At 45.4% G+C, this 21,770-nt stretch overlaps 1 protein-coding gene across 1 annotated transcript in view; it reads right to left on the bottom strand.

The window, feature by feature from the left end:
* Positions 1 to 21,770, bottom strand: part of LOC139233172 (vesicle-associated membrane protein 8) — a 55,035-nt gene that overhangs the window by 6,001 nt on the left and 27,264 nt on the right. Inside the window, exon 2 of the mRNA XM_070863779.1 lies at positions 2,909 to 3,067. Within this exon, the coding sequence (XP_070719880.1) occupies positions 2,909 to 3,067 (159 nt within the window). The remainder of the gene's footprint in view (positions 1 to 2,908; positions 3,068 to 21,770) is intronic.

Here is a 21,770-nt window from a genome sequence, read left to right as displayed (position 1 = left end):
AACTGCAGACTGACTAATGTTACTGATGTTCCCTGTGGCAGCCTGGAAGGAGCTGAAGGCAAAAAAGTTCAGAGTTTCAATACCTTGACTGAAACTTGCAATGCTGTTGTACCTTTGGCAGTCGGTTGTAGATCTTGTTGCAAGAAGTGACAACTCTGCGCCAGTCTCCTGAGAAGCATAGCCTCCTTATATACTGTGCCTCAGAGAAATGGATCAGTGATGGAAGTCCTGACAAAATGCATCTTCTCACGTACGATGGGATACCGTGGATTTTTAGAACTCTCATATTTAAATATCTCCCACTGCTAGTCCACTTTTTTTATCTGCTATTCTCTCCGTCTAACTAACCTGGGCTCTCACAGAAAATAATTAATTTCTAGTCCAAAACATTTGGCTTTATGTATTTTCAACATGTACCTAATTAGGTTATGAAGACTATGGAGCCGAAATTGCCCCCTGACCAAAGCGGGGCGCATCTACCGACATAAATGAGTTGAGCGAATTTGAGGTCTTAAAAGTTTTTTTTCTCCGAGTGGTGTATGGGGCAGCTGAAGGGTGGAAGCCGTTTGGGATCAGGGCAGAAGGTGGGCGGTCAGCACGACGATGCTTATGATGTCAGCGCGACGTGGCACAGTTAAAAGGGAAGGCCACTGCGAGCTCTGCACAAAGTTTAGTTGGGCCCACTGGGCCACCAGGGAAGATTTTGGCTGGGCCAGCGGCCCGGTATCCAAGAGGGGGTGCCGGGCTGCCTTTTGGCGGCCCAGCCGAACCTGTGGCTGTCATTGTTAGACCGACTATTAAAATAAAATGGCGGCCGCGGCAGTGCGCCCTCCTCTTTAAGGGCGGGTGCGCTGCCCAGCAACAGGCAGCTTTCTACCAGGGAAAGTTGTCGGGAGCACCAGCCGATCCGTTCTTGCGGGGCAATTTCCCACGTGGGTCGGAAAGGGATCGGTATGTGCCCGATGGGGCGGGAACACGGGTGGGGTGGTAGTGTGCACCGCCACAAAAATAAAGGAAGACAAGGTAATGGCTCTTAAAAAAGGGGCAATTTCGGCCCCTATATCCCACGTGTTCTCCTTACACAGAACACGATCTAACACTGCAACTTCCTTGTTGAACAAGCAACATACTGATGAAGGAAACAATTTCAAAAGTGTTCCAAGAACTCCTTTCCCCCTTTTTACTACAAACATTTACCCTAGTCTATATAGTCAGGTACCGTCTACTACTATTAATTCAAAGTTGTTTTGCTAAAAAAATGTGAATAATCTGGTAGTTTCAATTAAGCAATTATGATAAAACAGCACTGGAGGTGTTCTTTGTACAATTTCAACTCAAATTAATAGATCATTTGTATTAATTCGAATTGATTTCTTGGATGAGATGGTTGTCCTATGAGATGAGTTTGAGTAGAATGAACCTATATGCTCTGGTGTTTAGAAGAATGAGAGATGATATCATTGAAAAATACAAGATTCTGAGAGAGATTGACATGGTAGATGCCGAGAGGTTGTTTCCCCTGGCTGGAACTAGGGGGCATAGTCTCAGGATAAGGGATCAGCCATTTAAGACTGAGAAGAAGAAGAATTTCTTTACAGTGTTGTGAATCTTTGGAATTCTCTACCTCAAAGGGCTGTAGATGCTGAGTCGTTGAGTATATTCAAGGCTGAGATAGATAGATTTTTGGACTCTAGGGGAATCAAGGGATATGGGAATCGGGCAGGAGGGTGGAGTTGAGGTCGAAGATCAGTCATGATCTTATTGAATGGCGGAGCTGGCTGAGGGGCTATATGGCCTACGTTCCTAATTCTTATGTTTAAGAAGACTAGACTGTAAACCTAATCTTCTCCAGTTTGTCTATCTTCCTTTTCATTTACTGTATTTACAACCCATCAGATGTTGAAAACACATTTCATTAGTTATAATGCAAACGTACAGCTGACATGTTATTCAGAACTCAAGGTGGGAATCCACTGTCTTGAAAAATGAAACAAAAATGTACGGGTTCACAGATGGTATCACAGAGTAGAGTATGGAGGTTCAATTCCCTGGTCAGCTGAGTTGTCTGAGTCATATGTCCCTTTTAGGTTGTAGTGTTGTAATTGACAACAGTCCCTACTTTAACGATATCCCTGCAATGACAGACAATGGCTGCCACTCTATCTGACTATGAGCAGCTAAGGGCCCACCCTGCCTGTGTTACACCAGTAATGTAATTTTTCCATAGCCGGCTTGTACGGATCTGCCCCAGCCATTAGTAAATTCTGTGGGCAGGAAGTAAAGTTGTGGATTGCCACTTTTAAATAAGTGTGCATGTGTTTGGTTTGTGTACATATGTATTCTCTCTGTAACTGCTGGTGCTAAAGTTGGGAACAATTTCACAGAACTGGCAGCCCTGGAACATCACTCAATCTACTTGTACTAAATGAAAATCTCTTCTGTTAAGGGAAATGAACTTGAACAGTCTTAACTCAATGTTGGCCCACAAAAATATAGTGCTTGCAATCTGAGACAAATGAGCAGCCTCACTTAGAAAAGCCACAAGGATTGCTGGTGTAGGAAATGGAAATGTCACACTGGAAAAGTAAAGTGCCCTTTTGGGATGGGGTCAAAACACATTGATGAGGTAGAATAGAAGGAGCTTTACTCTGCATCCAACTGCACTATAACTAACATGGGAATACTTGACGTGACACTAGGTGACAAACATGGAGATATTCCTTAGCACTGACACCCGGAACCTTGATGAAAATTTACAGAAAAAAGCATAAAAACATAATAAGGGAACTGTTTACTTTTTTTCCCATTTACCATTTGAAATAAAATGATATAGAAGAGTTTAAGATTTTGCTACAAATAGTAAACAGGGGAAACCTTCCTTGTAACCTCTGGAAAAAGGGATACTTACAGAAGCTTGGAGATCATCCGTTTTAATGATGAGATCATCCAGTCTTTCTCCTCTGTCTAGAACCTTTTCAATGTTGTGTGTCATGATGCCCTTTACCTCATTCACCTGACCTTGCAGGTTAGATAGCTTTTCCGGACCTGGATCAACGCTGTAGCTGGCCTGAAATGAAAAAGATGTACATTTTGATATATCTCTCTCAGAAAGTCCTCAAAGTCCTTCACCTACAATTAATTATTTTAAAATGAAGTCTCTGCTGTTATGTAGAAAATGTGGCAACCATCTTACGCAAAGCAAGGTCCCACAAATGGCAACTAGTTGAATGACCAGTTAACCTATTTTTTATGGATTTGCATAAATGCCAACCTATAAAACCGGGAAAAGCTGAGGACCAGATTCAAAAACATTGGCACATCCCCCCCAAAAAATGAAGAATCTAAAAACAACATAAAGGCCTGTGACCAAAGTCAATATTTCAAGGCAACTGAATACAATTTTTCTTGCATTTTATTTTTTTGTTACATTGGATTTCAGGATTTTTATTGGTGCTTTAGGATCACATTCTATAATTCAATGTTTTTTTTCCTAAAAACTATAAGCCAAAGTCTTCAAATATGACTCACAAGAAGTAGTTACGATGGGAGTGCTGCGGGACATGAACTGGTCATGGCTTAACCTGCAGTGCTACCCAATAGTCCATCAAATGTATTATAGAGATAAAGTGATGGACACAAGAATGCAGTTTTTGCAATAATACATTAAAAACATTTGTGAAGAGGCCAGTGAGCTCCGATGATACAACATTTATTTCCTACAGGAAATCTTAGGGATTTTTTAAACTTTGACAGGGTTTGAAAATTATCCACAGCAGATACACCCCACCCAATTTTCCTTTCCAGTGAAAGTGAAAGAAAAGCAAATAGGTTGTAAACAAGGCCTGTTTTCTGCTTTGCCAAAGTTGACTATTACTCTGCCTCCGGTTTTTTAAAACACCTTTGTGATGCATTTTAAAGAGTACAGGGATTCAGAAGGGCTATTTTGCAGACACAATTTAATAATCACCAAACTGGAGGGCAGCAATTGGCAGCTGAGGTGTTAGTTGAGGGAGGAATGTTGAAAAAGACACTGAGTGAACTCCCTACCTTTTATCAAATAGTGTAATGGGATCTTTATCATCCACTTGAATCCCTGAAACATGTACATGGCCATAGTTAACATCTCATCCAAAGGTTGGAACTTCTAACATTATTAATAGTGAGGCCCTCCACAGTCAAGTATCCTGGCCACTTGTATAAGGCAATGAGGCCTGCCTGCACCCATGGAACTATTCCCTGGCAAAGGAATGCACATTTGGGAAATTGGGTAAATTGGAGATTACCAATAGCATTAATTAGCAGCCAGCACGGAGGTGAAATCTTAACAGCTTTGCACAGCTTTAATGGAAAGCAAGATCAGAAAGTAAACCTTGTGCACCTTCTTCTTAATCATTGTTTGCAATACCTCATGTGATATGGAACCTGGTACACAGAAAATAATGCAGAATCAGTACTCTTCCACGTTGAACAGCACTTGGAAGAAGCACTGAGGGCAGCAAGGGCACAGAGTGTACTCTGGATGGGGGACTTCAATATCCATCACCAAGAGTGGCTTGGTAGCACCACTACTGACTGAGCTAGCCGAGATTGAAGGACATAACTGCCAGACTGAGCCAGAGTGGTGAGGGAACCAACATGAGGGAAACACCTACTTGACCTCGTCCTCAGCAATCTACCTGTCGCAGATGCATGATCACCGCACAGACCTTGTGGAGACGAAGTCCCGTCTTCACACTGAAGACACTCTCCATCGTGTTGTTTGGCACTACCACCATGCTAAATGGGATAGATTCAGAGCAGATCTAGCAGCTCAAAACCAGCATCCACGAGGCACTGTGGGCCATCAGCAGCAGCAGAATTGTATTCCACCACAATCTGTAACCTCATGGCCCGGCATATCCCTCACCCTACCATTATCAAGCCAGGGGACCACTCCTGGTTCAATGAAGAGTGCAGAAGAGCATGCCAGGAGCAGCACCAGGCGTACCTAAAAATGAGGTACCAACCTGGTGAAGCTGCAATCCAGAATTCATCATCATAGGCGGTCCCTCGAAACGAGGATGACTTGCTTCCACACCAAAAAAAAGATGAGTTCACAGCTGTTTCGAATGAAGAACCCGAACTACATCCTCAAGGGTGGAAGATGCCTGTGCGTGGATTTTTTTTAACGTGTGGCAGCCATTGCACACCAGAACTACTTGTATGTTAAACAGCAGAAGCAGCATGCTATAGACAGGGCTAAGCGATCCCACAATCAACAGATCAGATCAAAGCTCTGCAGTCCTGCTACATTCAGCCGTGAATGGTGGTGGACAATTAAACAACTAACGGGAGGAGGAAGCTCCATGAACAATGATGGAGCCCAGCACGCAAGTGCAAAAGACAAGGAAGAAGGTTGTGGTTGTTGGAGAGCAATCATCCTAGCCCCAGGACATCGCTGCAGGAGTTCCTTAGGGCAGTGTCCTAGGCCCAACCATCTTCAGCTGCTTCATCAATGACCTTCCCACCATCATAAAAGGTCAGATGTGGGGATGTTTGCTGATGATTGCAGTGTTCAGTTCCATTCGTAACTCCTCATATAATGAAGCAGTCTATGCCAGCATGCAGCAAGACCTGGATGATATTTAGGCTTGAGCTGATAAGTGGCAAGTAACATTTGCACCAGGCAATTACCATGTCCAACAAATGAAAGTCTAATCACCTCCCCTTAATAGTCAACTACATTACCTTCGCCGAATCCCTCACCAACAACATCCTGGGGGTTATCATTGACCAGAAACTTAACTGGACCAGCCATGTAAATACTGTGGCAACAGGAGCATGTCAGAGGCTGAGCATTCTGCGGCAAGTGTCTCACCTCCTGACTCCCCAAAGCCTTTCCACCATCTATAAAGGCACAAGTTAGGAGTTTGATGGAATACTCTCCACTTGCCTGGACGAGTGCAGCTCCAACAACACTCAAGAAACCCAACACCATCTAGGACAAAGCAGCCCGCTTGATTGACACCCCCATCTACCACCTTCAACATTCACTCCCTCCACCACTGGTGTACCATGGCTGCAGTGCACACCATCTATAAGATGCACTGCAGCAACTTGCCACAGCTTCTTTGGCAGCACCTTCCAAATCTGTGACCTCTACCACCTAGAAGGACAAGGGCAGCAGGCGCGTTAAAACACCATTACCTGCAAGTTCCCCACAATCCTGACTTGGAAATATATCGCCCTTCCTTCATCGTCACTGGGTCAAATTCCTGGACACCACTGTGGGAGTTCTTTCACTAGAAGGACTGCAGCAGTTCAAGAAAGTGGCTCACCATCATTTCCTTAAGGGCGATTAGGGATGGGCAATAATTGCTGGCCTTGCCAGTGATGCCCACATCTCGGAACGAATAAAAAAAAAATATCATTTTGTGAGATTCTAGGTTGTACGGCCCAGTTGCAGGTTGTCTTTGCCAAATCAACCATTGGGGAAGTCCTATTGATCTGTAAATCCAACGCGGAGTTCTGTCAAATATGCTTTATCTCCAGGGTTCTGCAAAATTGGAGCTGTGCTTACCCATTAATTGGGTAAGGCTGCGTTGACAGTGAGGAGGGCTGGAGTCAGTGAATTTTGTGAAGCAATCCCCTGCCTTTAGTTTCCACATGCTACCTTCACATGGAAAACTTGCTCAATGGGACAGACCTGCCTCAAGATTGGCTGGGAAGCACAAAATTAGGTTAGAAAGTAACACTCAAAGGTTGCTGTTTACCATTCAAAGGGGTGGACAATTTTTGTAAATGAACCTGGCTGTCGAAGGATTGCCATTGCTTTGAGGAGGTGTGTATAATATTAGGTATGATATTGGCCTGAATCTTTTCAGCCCTGCAAGTGCAGGTTTGGAGGTGAGCCCGCTGTCAAAATGGCCCTGATTGACAGCGGGTCAGGATCCCGCTCGGAATCCGCCTCCATGTGAGTTTCTGACCGATTTGATCTGCGTTCAGATAGAAGCGGCGGGACAGTTAAGTAATATTAAAAAGGTACTTAAATGCTAGTTAAGAAGCTTAAAAGCAGGCACTTACAATTGTAACAACCTTTTGATGGGCTTACCGTACCTCAGGTTTCATGCCAGGTTAGTGGAGTCAGGTTCTCAGGGAATCTCTATTGCTTTGACTAGTTGACAGCTGCAGAAGTGGTAATAAAAGCTACCATTTCACAGCTGTTCACTTTCCAATGTCAGAAGCTGAAGCCTTCAGGGTTTGGAAGAGACTTTTGAGTTGTGTGAATTCCCTACTCACTTAATCTGATCAGTAAGAAACCTTTGGTGTTGTTATCAATTAGGTTAATTTAAGGGTTAGGCCATGGCAGGAGAACCCAGACCAGTGTCATGCTCCTCCTATGCTATGTGGGAAATCAGTGCAGGAAGTGTGCCCAGCTGCAGCTCCTGGCAGACTGCATTGTGGCACTGGAGCTGTGCATGAACTCACTCTGGATCATCCACGATGCTGAGGATGTTGTGAATAGCACGTTTAGTGAGTTGGTCACACCACAAGTAAAGGTTACATAACCAGATAAGGATTGGGTGACCATCAGGTAGAGCAGTGGAAGGAAGGTAGTGCAGGGGTACTCAGCGGTCATCTCCCTCCAAAACAGATACATCACATTGGGTGCTGTTGGGGGAGATGACTCATCAGGGGAGAGTAGCAGTAGCCAAGTCCATGGCACCAGGGTGGCTCTGCTGCACAGGAATGCAGGAAAAAGAGTGGGAGAGCTATAGTGATAGGGGATTCTATTGTAAGGGGAATAGATAGGTGTTTCTCGGCCGCAAACGAGAATCCAGGATGGTATGTTGCCTCCCTGGTGCAAGGGTCAAGGAGCAGCTGCAGCGCATTCTGGAGGGGGAGGGTGGACAGCCAGCTGTCGTGGTACATATAGGTACCAACGATATAGGTAAAAAACAGGATGAGGTCCTACAAGCTGAATTTAGGGAGCTAGGAGTTAAATTAAAAAGCAGGATCTCAAAGGTAGTAATCTCAGGATTGCTGCCAGTGCCACGTGCTAGTTAAGAGTCAGAATTGCAGGATAGCTCAGATGAATATGTGGCTTGAGGAATGGTGCAAGGGGCAGGGATTAAAATTCTTGGGACATTGCAATCGGTTCTGGGGGAGGTGGTACCAGTACAAACCAGACAGTCTGCATCTGGGCAGGATCGGAACCAATGTCCAAGGTGGAGTGTTTGCTAGTGCTGTTGGGGATGGTTTAAACTAAAAAGGCAGGGGGATGGGAATCTATGCAGGGAGGCAGAGTGAAGTAAAAAGGGGGCAAAAGCAAAAGGTAGGAAGGAGAAAAGCAAGAGTGGAGGGCAGAGAAATCAAGGGCAAAAATCAAAAAGGGCCACACCAACATAATTCTAAAAGGAAAAAGTGTGTTAAAAAACAAGCCTGAAGGCTCTGAGTCTCTGAGCATTCGTAATAAGGTGGATTAACTGCGCAGATAGCTGTTAACAGATATGATGTAATTGGGATTATGGAGATATGGCTCCAAGGTAACCAAGGCTGGGAACTCAACATCCAGGGATATTCAATATTCAGGAAGGACGGACAGGAATGAAAAGGAGGTGGGGTAGCGTTACTGGTTGAAGAGGAGATTAACGCAATAGTAAGGAAGGACATTAGCGTGGATGATGTAGAATCTATATGGGTAGAGCTGTGAAACACCAAAGGGCAGAAAACGTTAGTAGGAGTTGTGTACAGACCACCAAACAGTAGTAGGGAGGTTGGGGATGGCATCAAACAGGAAATTAGGGACGCATGCAATAAGTGTACAGCCATTATCATGGGTGACTTTAATCTGCATATTGATTGGGCTAACCAAACTGATAGCAATACTGTGGAGGAAGATTTCCTGGAGTGTATAACGGATGGTTTTCTACAGCAATATGTCGAGGAACCAATTAGAGAGCAGGTCATCCTAGACTGGGTCTTGTGTAACAAGAGAGGATTAGTTAGCAATCTGGTCCTGTGGGGCTCCTTGGGGAATAGTGACCATAATATGGTAGAATTCTTCATTACGATGGAGAGTGACAGTTAATTCAGAGTCTAGGGTCCTGAACTTAAAGAAAGGAAATTTCAACGGTATGAGACGTGAATTGGCTAGGATAGGCTGGAGAATGATACTTAAAGCGTTGACGGTAGATAGGCAATGGCAGACATTTAACCATCACATGGGTGAACTACAACAATTGTACATCCCTGTGTGGCGAAAGAATAAAAAAGTGAAGGTGGCTCAACCGTGGCTAACAAGGGAAATTAGGGAAAGTGTTAAATCCAAGGAAGAGGCATATAAATTGGCCAGAAAAAGCAGCAAATCGGATGACTGGGAGACATTTAGAATTCAGCAGAGGAGGACTAAGGGTTTAATTAGGAGGGGGAAAATAGAGTACGAGTGTAAGCTTGCAGGGTACATAAAAACTGACTGCAAAAGCTTCTACAGATATGTGAAGAGAAAAAGATTAGTGAAGACTAATGTAGGTCCTTTGCAGTCAGAATCAGGGGAATTCATAATGGGGAACAAGGAAATGGCAGACCAATTGAACAAATACTTTGGTTCTGTCTTCACTAAGGAAGACACGAATAACCTCCCGAAAATACTTGGGCACCGAGGGTCTAGCGAGAAGGGGGAACTGAGGGAAATCCTTATTAGTCAGGAAATGGTGTTGGGGAAATTGAAGGGACTGAAGGCCAATAAATCCCCAGGGCCTGATAGTCTGCATCCCAGAGTACTTAAGGAAGTGGCCCTAGAAATAGTAGATGCATTGGTGGTCATTTTCCAACATTCCATGGACTCTGGTTCAGTTCCTATGGATTGGAGAGTAGCTAATGTAACCCCACTTTTTAAAAAAGGAGGGAGAGAAAACGGGTAATTATAGATTGGTTAGCCTGACATCGGTGGTGGGGAAAATGCTGGAATCAGTTATTAAAGATGAAATAGCAGCGCATTTGGAAAGCAGTGACAGGATCGGTCCAAGTCAGCATGGATTTATAAATTTGTCAGCATGCTTGACAAATCTTCTAGAGTTTTTTGAAGATGTAACTAGAAGAGTGGACAAGGGAGAACCAGTGGATGTGGTGTATTTGGACTTTCAAAAGGCTTTTGACAAGGTCCCACACAAGAGATTAGTGTGCAAAATCAAAGCACATGGTAGTGGGGGTAATATACTGATGTGGATAGAGAACTGGTTGGCAGACAGGAAGCAAAGAGTGGGAATAAACGGGTTCTTTTCATAATGACAGGCAGTGACTAGTGGGGTGCCGCAGGGTTCAGTGCTGGAAGCCCAGCTATTTACAATATACATTAATGATTTAGACGAAGGAATTGGGGAAATTGATGGGATTGAAGGCCGATAAATCCCCAGGGCCTGATGGACTGCATCCCAGAGTACTTAAGGAGGTGGCCTTGGAAATAGTGGATGCGTTGACAGTCATTTTCCAACATTCCATTGACTCTGGATCAGTTCCTATGGAGTGGAGGGTAGCCAATGTAACCCCACTTTTTAAAAAAGGAGGGAGAGAGAAAACAGGGAATTATAGACCGGTCAGCCTGACATCGGTAGTGGGTAAAATGATGGAATCAATTATTAAGGATGTCATAGCAGTGCATTTGGAAAGAGGTGACATGATAGGTCCAAGTCAGCATGGATTTGTGAAAGGGAAATCATGCTTGACAAATCTTCTGGAATTTTTTGAGGATGTTTCCAGTAGAGTGGATAAGGGAGAACCAGTTGATGTGGTATATTTGGACTTTCAGAAGGCGTTCAACAAGGTCCCACACAAGAGATTGATGTGCAAAGTTAGAGCACATGGGATTGGGGGTAGTGTACTGACATGGATTGAGAACTGGTTGTCAGACAGGAAGCAAAGAGTAGGAGTAAATGGGTACTTTTCAGAATGGCAGGCAGTGACTAGTGGGGTACCGCAAGGTTCTGTGCTGGGGCCCCAGCTGTTTACACTGTACATTAATGATTTAGATGAGGGGATTAAATGTAGTATCTCCAAATTTGCGGATGACACTAAGTTGGGTGGCAGTGTGAGCTGCGAGGAGGATGCTGTGAGGCTGCAGAGCGACTTGGATAGGTTAGGTGAGTGGGCAAATGCATGGCAGATGAAATATAATGTGGATAAATGTGAGGTTATCCACTTTGGTGGTAAAAACAGAGAGACAGACTATTATCTGAATGGTGACAGATTAGGAAAAGGGGAGGTGCAAAGAGACCTGGGTGTCATGGTACATCAGTCATTGAAGGTTGGCATGCAGGTGCAGCAGGCGGTTAAGAAAGCAAATGGCATGTTGGCCTTCATAGCAAGGGGATTTGAGTACAGGGGCAGGGAGGTGTTGCTACAGTTGTACAGGGCATTGGTGAGGCCACACCTGGAGTATTGTGTACAGTTTTGGTCTCCTAACCTGAGGAAGGACATTCTTGCTATTGAGGGAGTGCAGCGAAGGTTCACCAGACTGATTCCCGGGATGGCGGGACTGACCTATCAAGAAAGACTGGATCAACTGGGCTTGTATTCACTGGAGTTCAGAAGAATGAGAGGGGACCTCATAGAAACATATAAAATTCTGACGGGGTTAGACAGGTTAGATGCAGGAAGAATGTTCCCAATGTTGGGGAAGTCCAGAACCAGGGGTCACAGTCTAAGGATAAGGGGTAAGCCATTTAGGACCGAGATGCGGAGGAACTTCTTCACCCAGAGAGTGGTGAACCTGTGGAATTCTCTACCACAGAAAGTTGTTGAGGCCAATTCACTAAATATATTCAAAAAGGAGTTAGATGAGGTCCTTACTGCTAGGGGGATCAAGGGGTATGGCGAGAAAGCAGGAATGGGGTACTGAAGTTGAATGTTCAGCCATGAACTCATTGAATGGCGGTGCAGGCTAGAAGGGCCGAATGGCCTACTCCTGCACCTATTTTCTATGTTTCTATGTTTCTATAACACTAAGCTGGGTGGCAATGCGAGCTGCGAGGAGGATGTTAGGAGGCTGCAGAGGGAACTTGGTCAGGTTAAGTGAATGGGCAAAAGCATGGCAGATGCAGTATAATGTGGATAAGTGTGAGGTTATCCACTTTGGTGGCAAAAACAGGAAGGCAGATTGTTATCTGAATGGTGACAGATTAGTAAAAGGGGAGGTGCAACGAGACCTGGGTGTCATGGTACATCAGTCATTGAAGATAGGCATGCAGGTACAGCAGGCAGTAAAGAAAGCAAATGACATGCTGGCCTTCATAGCAAGGGGATTTGAGTATAGAAGCAGGGAGGTCTTACTGCAGTTGTACAGGGCCTTGGTGAGACCACAACTTGAGTATTGTGTGCAGTTTTGGTCTCCTAATCTGAGGAAGGATATTCTTGCTATTGAGGGAGTGCAGCGAAGGTTCACCAGACTGATTCCCGGGATGGCAAGACTGACATATGAAGAAAAACTGGATCGACTAGGCTTATATTCACTGGAATTTAGAAGAATGAGAGGTGATCTCAGAAACATGTAAAATTCTGATGGGATTGGACAGGTTAGATGCAGGAAGAATGTTCCCGATGTTGGGGAAGTCTAGAAGCAGGGGTCACAATCTAAGGATAAGGGGCAAGTCATTTAGGACCGAGATGAGGAGAAACTTCTTCACTCAGAGAATTGTGAACCTGTGGAATTCTCTACCACAGAAAGTTGTTGAGGTCAGTTCATTAGATAAATTCAAAAGGGAGTTAGATGTGGTCCTTACAACTAAAGGGATCAAGGGGTATGGAGAGAAAGCAGGAATGGGGTACTGAAGTTGCAGGATCAGCCATTATCACATTGAATGGTGGTGCAGGCTTGAAGGGCCGAATGGCCTACTCCTGCACCTACTTTCTATGTTTCTATGTCATATCTTTGGAGCAACACCTCAAAATTGACAGGGCGCTTCGGTCATTTCAACCTTACCTGCCATCTATTCCAGCAGTATCGGTGCCCTTGAAATAATCTCACCTTGGTCCTTAGACTTCCACCATCAGCCCCAATACCAACATCACTAAACACCAACCTTCTCCGCAATCACCTGATGCTGCACAGTATACAGGGCATCAGCATCTGACTACATTGCTGCCCGGGAGGCCAGTGATGGCCTCACCATGACCACATTTACTTTACTTTACGCTGTACACCCTGACTGCCACATGATGTGCCAGATTGGCACCATCCCACACCAGCTCCATAAAGCATCGCTGCAATGTCTAACCCATTCCTTTCACAGTCATCATCATTGCAGGGGATACCGTTATATCTCACACAACTCACTAAGCCACTTCCAAAGGTGCCCACAAATCTGTCCAAGAACACAAAGTGCTGAAAATAAAGATTTCAATGTTTGACAACACATCAACATTAACTATACATGAACATTGGCTAAAGCATCCAAGTGCCAATGCTTGTGCGTTGTTAGTTGGTATGATTGGAGAAGGATGAGTGTGAATGTGAGGGGTGGCTAATGAGATGGGGAACTGATAATGTAGATAGAGAGAGAGAGAGATGGGTGGAGGTGCAAGGTAAGTTGGAGAGAGTAAGGATGTCCAGGGATAGAGTAGGGAAGGCAGAGTGATGGGGATGTGATGAGTGGCACATCAGGATGGGGTTGAGTGTGGCTTTGCAGTAACATTTCATGATCTACTGAGATCATTGAAAGGTTCGCGTCACTGCAGCCAGCTCCTCCTGACGATATCCCTGCTTGTGCCCTCCTGTACAATGTACAACCAGGCTGCGTTGGTGTCCTGGGGAGGTCCCTTCCACCCATGGGAAGGGAAGAGGACCTCCCTACGTGCTGTGACTCCCTCCATAAGCATATGGAGGGAGTCATGAGAGAACCTGGATGCAGCTGTGCACCTCTGTGCAGTGCATGTCAGTGTTTGCAGCACTTCATGACATTCTTTGGGTCTCCCATGAGCAGCCTGAAGTAACTGGTGGGTAAAGTGCACCAGTGCATCTCTGACAATGTTGCAGTGACGTGCGAGGGATTTATTCAAATACAGATTAGCATGGAGCGAGTTTCAGCTTCGTGGCCATCTTCAAGGAAACCCCGAAGCACAGAGGGCACATTGATAACCCATTAACTACATGGAGCATGTTAGTGTTTGCTATTGACATTGTAAGACAAAAAAGGTGTGAATCATCTCTGACCATCTGAGCAAGTGACCTAGTGATTGGTATTAAAACACATTAGCAGAGGTTTTTGGGAACTAGGTGCTAGCCTGACCACATAGGTGCAGAATTGTGCATCGGACAGTGTGACATAGAACATAGGGGCGGGAGGGTGGGGGATTATTTAAAAACTAAGCATGCCAGATAAGAGTGTTAACCATCACCTAAAAACAAGGTCTGAAAGAAAAATTGATCTTGCAGCATTTCAAATTTCATAGGCCGCAACCATGCTAGCTAAAGATAGCTACCTGACAGGAGGTAGCACTGCACCCTACACAGATTGTGCTTCCGGGTAGGACAGGTCTGCAGCAACCAAAGCAAATGACAAGGTGACAGTGAGCAGGAGCGGTCATTTACTTAATTTTTTATTGATGCAACTAACTTGCATATCACTCTTATTTGTAATGTTTGACTTTCCATGAGATAAAGTAATTCAAACAATAGAAACCCATGTAAAAAAAGGTTAAAAAAAAACACCTTTAACACCATGAAATCATAAAAGAAATGAGAGTACTAAAAGTGTGTATACCAGTTAGGAGGATTTTTAAGTCTAACTTAGCTCACAGACATCATGGATGGAATTTTCTGTACCTGTGCGGGTCGGGTCGGGTGCGGGCGGTCAGCATGGTAGGTCGTGACCCCATTCTTGCTTCCATCCTACTGCAGAAATCGACTTTGTGCTAATGGGGCCTATCAAGCCCTCCCTGCGCGTTACCTGGCCCTATTAAATGGTGCGGGTCTGATGACATCATCGATGACTCATTTCCAGCCGGGATATTTAAAGGAGCCATGGCCCCATAGCATTTGAAGGTTCATCTAGAAGTGTGCAGTCACTGCACTGGAGGCTTTTATTGCTCCAAACAGTTGGAGACATGGCTGCACAAAGGCAGAGAACTGTACCCAGGTTCTCCGATGACTCGCTCCATATGCTTGTGGAGGGAATGAGAACATGCAGGGAGGTGCTTTCCCCTTTGAATGCTTCTGGAAGAGACCTCTCCAGAAGACAAAAAAAGCCTGGCTCCAAATACCAGAGAAGATGAACAGCAGGGATTTGTTTAGGAGGACCTGGGTGTACAGCTGGAAACATTTCAATGATCTCATCAGATCAGGAAAGGTGAGTACAAAACCACACTCAGCTTCATCCTGCTGTGCCTCTCATCACCTTCCCATCACTGTCCTCCCAACTCTGCTCCTGCACATTCTTAGTCACATCAAAATATCTTGCACATCCACCCATCCCTCTCTATCTACATTATCATATCCCCATCTTACTAGCTACTCCTCACACTCATCCTCATCCTAATGTAAATATATTCACAATTCACTAAATATATTCAAAAAGGAGTTAGATGAAGTCCTTACTACTAGGGGGATCAAGGGGTATGGTGAGAAAACAGGAATGGGGTACTGAAGTTGCATGTTCAGCCATGAAATCATTGAATGGTGGTGCAGGCTCGAAGGGCCGAATGGCCTACTCCTGCACCTATTTTCTATGTTTCTATGTAATCATACCAACTAACAACACACAAGGAAGCCACTTGGCATTGGCACCCCACTGCATCATAGTCACTCTCTAAAGATGTAACCCATCTATTCCTTACACATTCCATCACACTCACTCAATCTTCTCTTTCCCTCCTTGCAGGAAAAGAGCCCACAATAAGAGAGAGAGGCAGAGAACTGAAGGTGGCCCTCCACCATTTGCCACAACAGCAGAGGAAGCTCCATTGAAAGTCTCGGGAGTGGCAGAGCAGCTGGAGGCAGGAGACAGAGAGAGGGGGACATCTTAGCAACCTGGTGACAGAATTACATATCATACAGCTACATACCAAACATCAGTCACTCATATTAGGGACTGATGTCATCAGCCACTGAATGGTCATCATTTGTGTTAAGTATATAATGACTCAAAGACTTGTTACTGTAAACTCACTCAGGTGTAAAACTGGTCCACTTTATTTGCGCCCAAAGTGACTACAAGACATGGTACCAGCACTTATATACCAGGGCCTGCACACACGTGCATACAGCTCAATGACCTCCGACAGCGGCGCCCCTTGGTGTCTAGTGATCCCAAGCATCAATACATGACAACATCCCCCTTCAAGATCTTAGTATCAGTCTCTTTACAAATTAAGACGGTCTGGGGCTTTCCACTCACGAGTTGATCGTCTCAGTTCAACTCTAGGTTTGGGCGAGCGTTCTGAGTCAGTTATGACTGGAGGCTAAGTAGCTGATCTGATGGGAGTGGCAAGGACCATGTCAGAGACTGAAAGTCCAGGTTTGGTAATGAGAGCAAAGTCCTTTGATGAATGACCATTGGTTGGTTGGTCACTGACGGCATCTTCCTCAAGTGGTTCCCGTTCATCCGTGTGCCGCAGTTTCACTTGATCAACATGTTTTCTGCATGTTTGCCCATTCTTGAGCATGACAATAAACACTCTGTTACCCTCTTTGTCTGTAACAGTACCGGCAATCCACTTTGGACCTTGACCATAGTTCAATATATAAACCGCATCATTGACAGAAATATCACGTGACATGGCAGCACGATCATGATACAATTGCTGACTTTGACATCTGTTTTCAACATGATCATTCAAAATCGGGATGAACAAGGCAGAGCTTGGTCTTGAGACTTCTCATCAATAGTTCAGCAGGGTAGACCCAGGTAAGCATGGGAGGTCTTGTCCTGTAACTAAGCAATATGCGTGATAAATGAGTGCAGTGAACCCCGAGTTACACGTTTCATGCTTTGTTTGATCGTTTGAACAGCATGCTCTGCTTGACCATTAGAAGCAGGTTTGAATGGGACTGATCTCACGTTTAATACCATTGAGTTTCATGAACTCTTGAAACTCCAGACTTGTGAAACAAGATCCGTTGTCGCTCACAACAATGTCAGGCAAACCATGAGTAGAAAACATGACACAAAGGCTCTCAATGGTAGCTGTGGACGTACTGGATGACACTATCCACTTTGAATATGCATCCACTACAACAAAAAACATCTTTCCCAGGAAAGGACACGCAAAATCGATGTGTAAGCTCGACCATGGTTTAGTTGGCCACGATCAAAGGCTCAGTGGAGATTCCGCTGGTACTTTACTTAGCTGCATGCAAGTATTGCACTGATGCACACATGATTCCAGATCCACCAAACATGAGCCCTGGCAACGGCTTTCATCATGACAATGCCAGGATGAGTGCTATGTCGTTCACGTACAAATTTTTCTCTGCCTTTCTTGGGCATGACAACACGATTGCCCTACAGTAGACAATCTGACTGAATGGAAAGTTCATCTTTGCGACGGTTGTAAGTGGTGATTGGTCTGCAATACCCATGGAGATGTGTGATGAGACCAAACCTGAGGACACAATGTTTTACAACTGATAAAATAGGATCATGGCTGGTCCTAATTTGTTGAGCATTGACGGGGATACCTTCACTCTCAAAAGCCTCCATTACTAACTGCGAGTTGAGGCATCTCCATATCTGGTGTGGACAAAGGCAGACAACTCAGTGCATTGGCACAATACTTAGTGCCTGATCTGTGATGAACAACAATCATAGGCAGACAGCGTCAATGCTCACCTCTGAATACAGGACGATGCATTGGTATTAATATCTTTGTTTTCCGAAAACAATGAAATGAGAGGCTTGTGATCCGTTTCAAGTTCAAAGCGAAGACCAAACAGGTACTGATGCATTTTTTTTGACCCCATACACACAGGCCAAAGCTTCTTTTTCTACCATGCTATAAGCTCTTTCCGCTTTTGACAAACTTCTTGAAGCATACGCAACAGGTTGTAGTTTACCCGACTCATTTGCTTGTTGGAGTACACAGCCAACCCCATATGATGAAGCATCACAGGCCAATACAAGATGCTTGCATGGATCATAGTGAACAAGCAGCTTGTTTGAACAGAGCGGATTCTTAACTTTCTCAAAAGCTCTATCTTGAGATACACCCCAGACCCAGTTGTCGCCTTTTCTGAGCAGCAGTGGCTCTAGCAAAGTGCTTAATCCAGGTAAAAAATTATTGAAGTAGTTGAGTAGCCCAAGGAATGAACTTAGCTCAGTCACATTCTGAGGCCTGGGTTCATTTTTGATGGCCTTGGTTTTCGAATCCGTAGGCCTGATGCCATCAGCAGCAATCTTCTTCCCCAGGAATTCAACTTCTGGTGCCATGAACCTTTCAGCCTGAGTCCCACTTTCTCCAGTCAATGTGGAACTTCCTCAAGGTTGTTCAGATGTTCAACAGTGTCGTGACCTGTGACCAGAATGTCACTTTGAAACACGACAATTCTAGGGACGGACTTTAGTAGACTTTCCATATTCCTCTGAAATAGGACTGCAGCCGAACAAATTCCAAAAGGACACGTGTTGTAGACAAACAGTCCCTTTATGGCTGTTGTTGCAGGTAAGTTTCTTCGAAGTGTCGACAAGCTCCTGTGTCATATAGGCTGACATCAGATCCAGTTTAGTGAACGACTTTCCATCAGCTAGCATGGCGAATAGTTCATCAGCTTTCGGTAACGGATACTGATCCGGTTTCGAAAATCGGTTAATCGTAACCTTGTAGACTCCACAAATCCTGACAGTGCATCACTCAACACAGGAACAATAGGATTGGCCCACTCATTAAACTCGACCGGTGATATGACTCCTTCATGTCGGAATCTGTCAAGTTTAATTTCAACCTTCTCCCTCATCATATAGGGAACAGATCGAGCTTTGATAGACAGGCCTTGCATCAGAATCCAGATGAATCTGCGCCTTGGCTCCCATAAAATTTCCAATGCCCGGTTCAAATAAAGAAGGAAACTACAACACTTGAGCACACGAAGTGTCATCCACCGATGACAACGCTTTGATATCGTTCCAATTCCACTTGATTTTCTCGAGCCAATTCCTGCCAAACAGCGTTGGACCATTGCCTGGGACGATCCATAACGGAAGATCATGAACCACACCATCATATGACACCTTGACGACTGCACTGCCAATCACCGGTATGAGTTCCTTAGTGTAAGTACGCAACTTGGCACTGACTGGACTCAGCTAAGGCTTCACCGCCTCAGTGTCCCACAGCTTGTCGAATGTCCTTTGGCTCATTACCGACTGACTCACACCCATGTCCAGCTCCATAGAAACTGGCACGCCATTCAGTTTCACATTAACAATTATTGGCTCTTTCCCCAAGAACGAACACAGACCATACACTTCCTCCTTGGGTTGTGCATCTGGGCCAGCACTAGACTGGTCATCATCATCAATGTGATGAGCGGCAGCACGCTTGCTCAGTTGTGGGCACATTCTCTGAAGATGCCCCATTTTGGAACAGCAGTTACAGATGTATTGCCTAAACCGACACTGATGAAGCCGATGATTTTCACACTGTTGGCGTTGTGTGGACATAGGATTTGTACCAGTTGGCGAACTTTGAGCAGCTACAGGTTTCACGTAAGCGGTCAAGTAGGCCCTGCCATAAGCAGCTCTGCCAGGCGATGACACAATCTTGTTTACAGTACTTGCCATGGAGCTCCGACTTTTCGATGATATCTGCCTCAAATTATCAGTCGTCTTGCATGCCTGGGCAGTCGTGATGGCCTTGCTCAAATCCAATGTCTCTGCAGCCAATAACTTCCGGAGAATCACATCATGGTTAATGCCAATCACGAAGAAATTTCGCAGCATGTCTTCCAACATGGTCCTGAACTTACACGGCTCAATAAGACATCGCAGGTCGGCAACGAATCCCGACACATCCTGGCCCTCAGCACGAACATGTGTGTCGAAGCAATAGTGTGATATGATGATCCCCTCGTTTGGCTTGAGATGGTCATGTACCAAAGCGCACACATCCTTGTATTCTTTGTCCGTTGAACGTACAGGCGAGAGCAGATTCTTCATGAGGCCATATATTCTTGAACCACAAACAATGAGGAAAACCGCCTGGCGCCTAACTGTGTCATCGTCTCCTGCCATGTTGTTGGTCACAAAATACCGATCCAGGCGGTCGATAAAATCCGCCCAATCCTCGCCATCCAGGAATCTTTCCAGAATTCCAATAATGCCCATTGTGCATGCGAAGGTTCTTAAGTTACCTCGTCGCCAAATGTTAAGTATATAATGACTCAAAAGACTTGTTACTGTAAACTCACTCAGGTGTAAACCTGGTCCACTTTATTCATGCCCAAAGTGACTACAAGACATGGTACCAGCACTTATATACCAGGACCCGCACACGCGCGCCTACAGTCCGATGACCTCCGATAGTGGCGCCTCCTGGTGTCGAGTGACCCCAAGCATCAATACATGACAATTCGCAGAATGGTATGTGTACCCATTCTTCATATGGCATATCTAACTCATCGCTTTACTCTCCCCCAAATCCAACAACAGCCCCCTGCCACCCCCCACTGTATAGGAGGAAGAGGAAGACGATACATCAGAGCAGCCTCCAGCCTCTGAGGGCGCAGTGTCATCAGCCATAAAGTAAGGTAAATCTGGCCAGGATGAAGCCATTCCTAGCCTCCCGGGCAACAATGTGCTCGGGTGCTGGTGGGATCTGGCCCGCAGGTTCCTCCAGCTCATGCTCCTCCTCTGAAGAGGCTGTGCGCTCAGTTCCTTGCTCCTCAGGCAGCGCTAATCCTCGTTGCTGTGTTTTGTTGAGCAGGGCACAGCAGACCATGATGATTTTAGAGACCCTGGCTGGTGAGTACTGAAGGGCTCCTCCAGATCTGTCAAGGCATCTGCAGTGCATTTTGAGCATGCCTATTGTCTGCTCTATGACATATCTGATGGAAATGTGGCTTTCATTTCATCTCTTCTGGTCCTCAGTACTTGGCCTCCTCAAGCATGTCTTGAGCCACATCTAGATCAGTGGATAGCCCTTGTCTCCAAACAGCCAGATGGAAGTCTGTTTGGAGGAGCGAAGAGCTGAGGGAGGCTGGACTAGCGAAGGATGAAAGAGTCATGGCAGCTGGCAGGGAATTTGGGTGCACACATGCATAATGATCTTCCTAAGGTTGCAGACCAGCAGCACATTGTCAACTGCAAGGGCTTCCACTCCCTCAAAGACTCCTGGGTTATGATAGGGTACCCTGATGGCTATGTGTGTGCAGTCGATGACACCCTGCACTTGTGGGAAGCCAGCCAGAGCTGCAAAGCCAAGTGCCCGCTCAGTAACACTGGCTTCATCAGTGGCAGATGTAATTGGCTGATTAGTCAAAGAGGGCATCGGTGACCTGTGTGATGCATCTGTGGGAGGCCGACTGCGAGATGCCGCAAATGTCTGCTGCAGATCCCTGGAAGGAGCCTGAGGCGAAGAAGTTGAGGGTGTTGGTGACTTTGACAGTCACTGGTAAGGTGGGTCCACCCGCTTCTGTGGGTTGCAGGTCTTGCTCGAGCAATGTGAAAATGTCTGCGACAACTGGTGCAATAGCCTGAACCGCCTTTGGCACTGCTGCTCAGTTATGTTGAGGAAGCTCATCCTCTGCCTGTATACCCTGTGTTAGGGGTATCACCTCCGGCACGGTGCAGCCCTCGCTGATGCCC

This window comes from Pristiophorus japonicus, chromosome 2, assembly GCF_044704955.1.
Source record: "Pristiophorus japonicus isolate sPriJap1 chromosome 2, sPriJap1.hap1, whole genome shotgun sequence".
Taxonomy (NCBI): domain Eukaryota; kingdom Metazoa; phylum Chordata; class Chondrichthyes; family Pristiophoridae; genus Pristiophorus; species Pristiophorus japonicus.
Note: the sequence above shows the minus strand (reverse complement) of the source record. Positions and strands in the feature narration are given on the sequence as shown.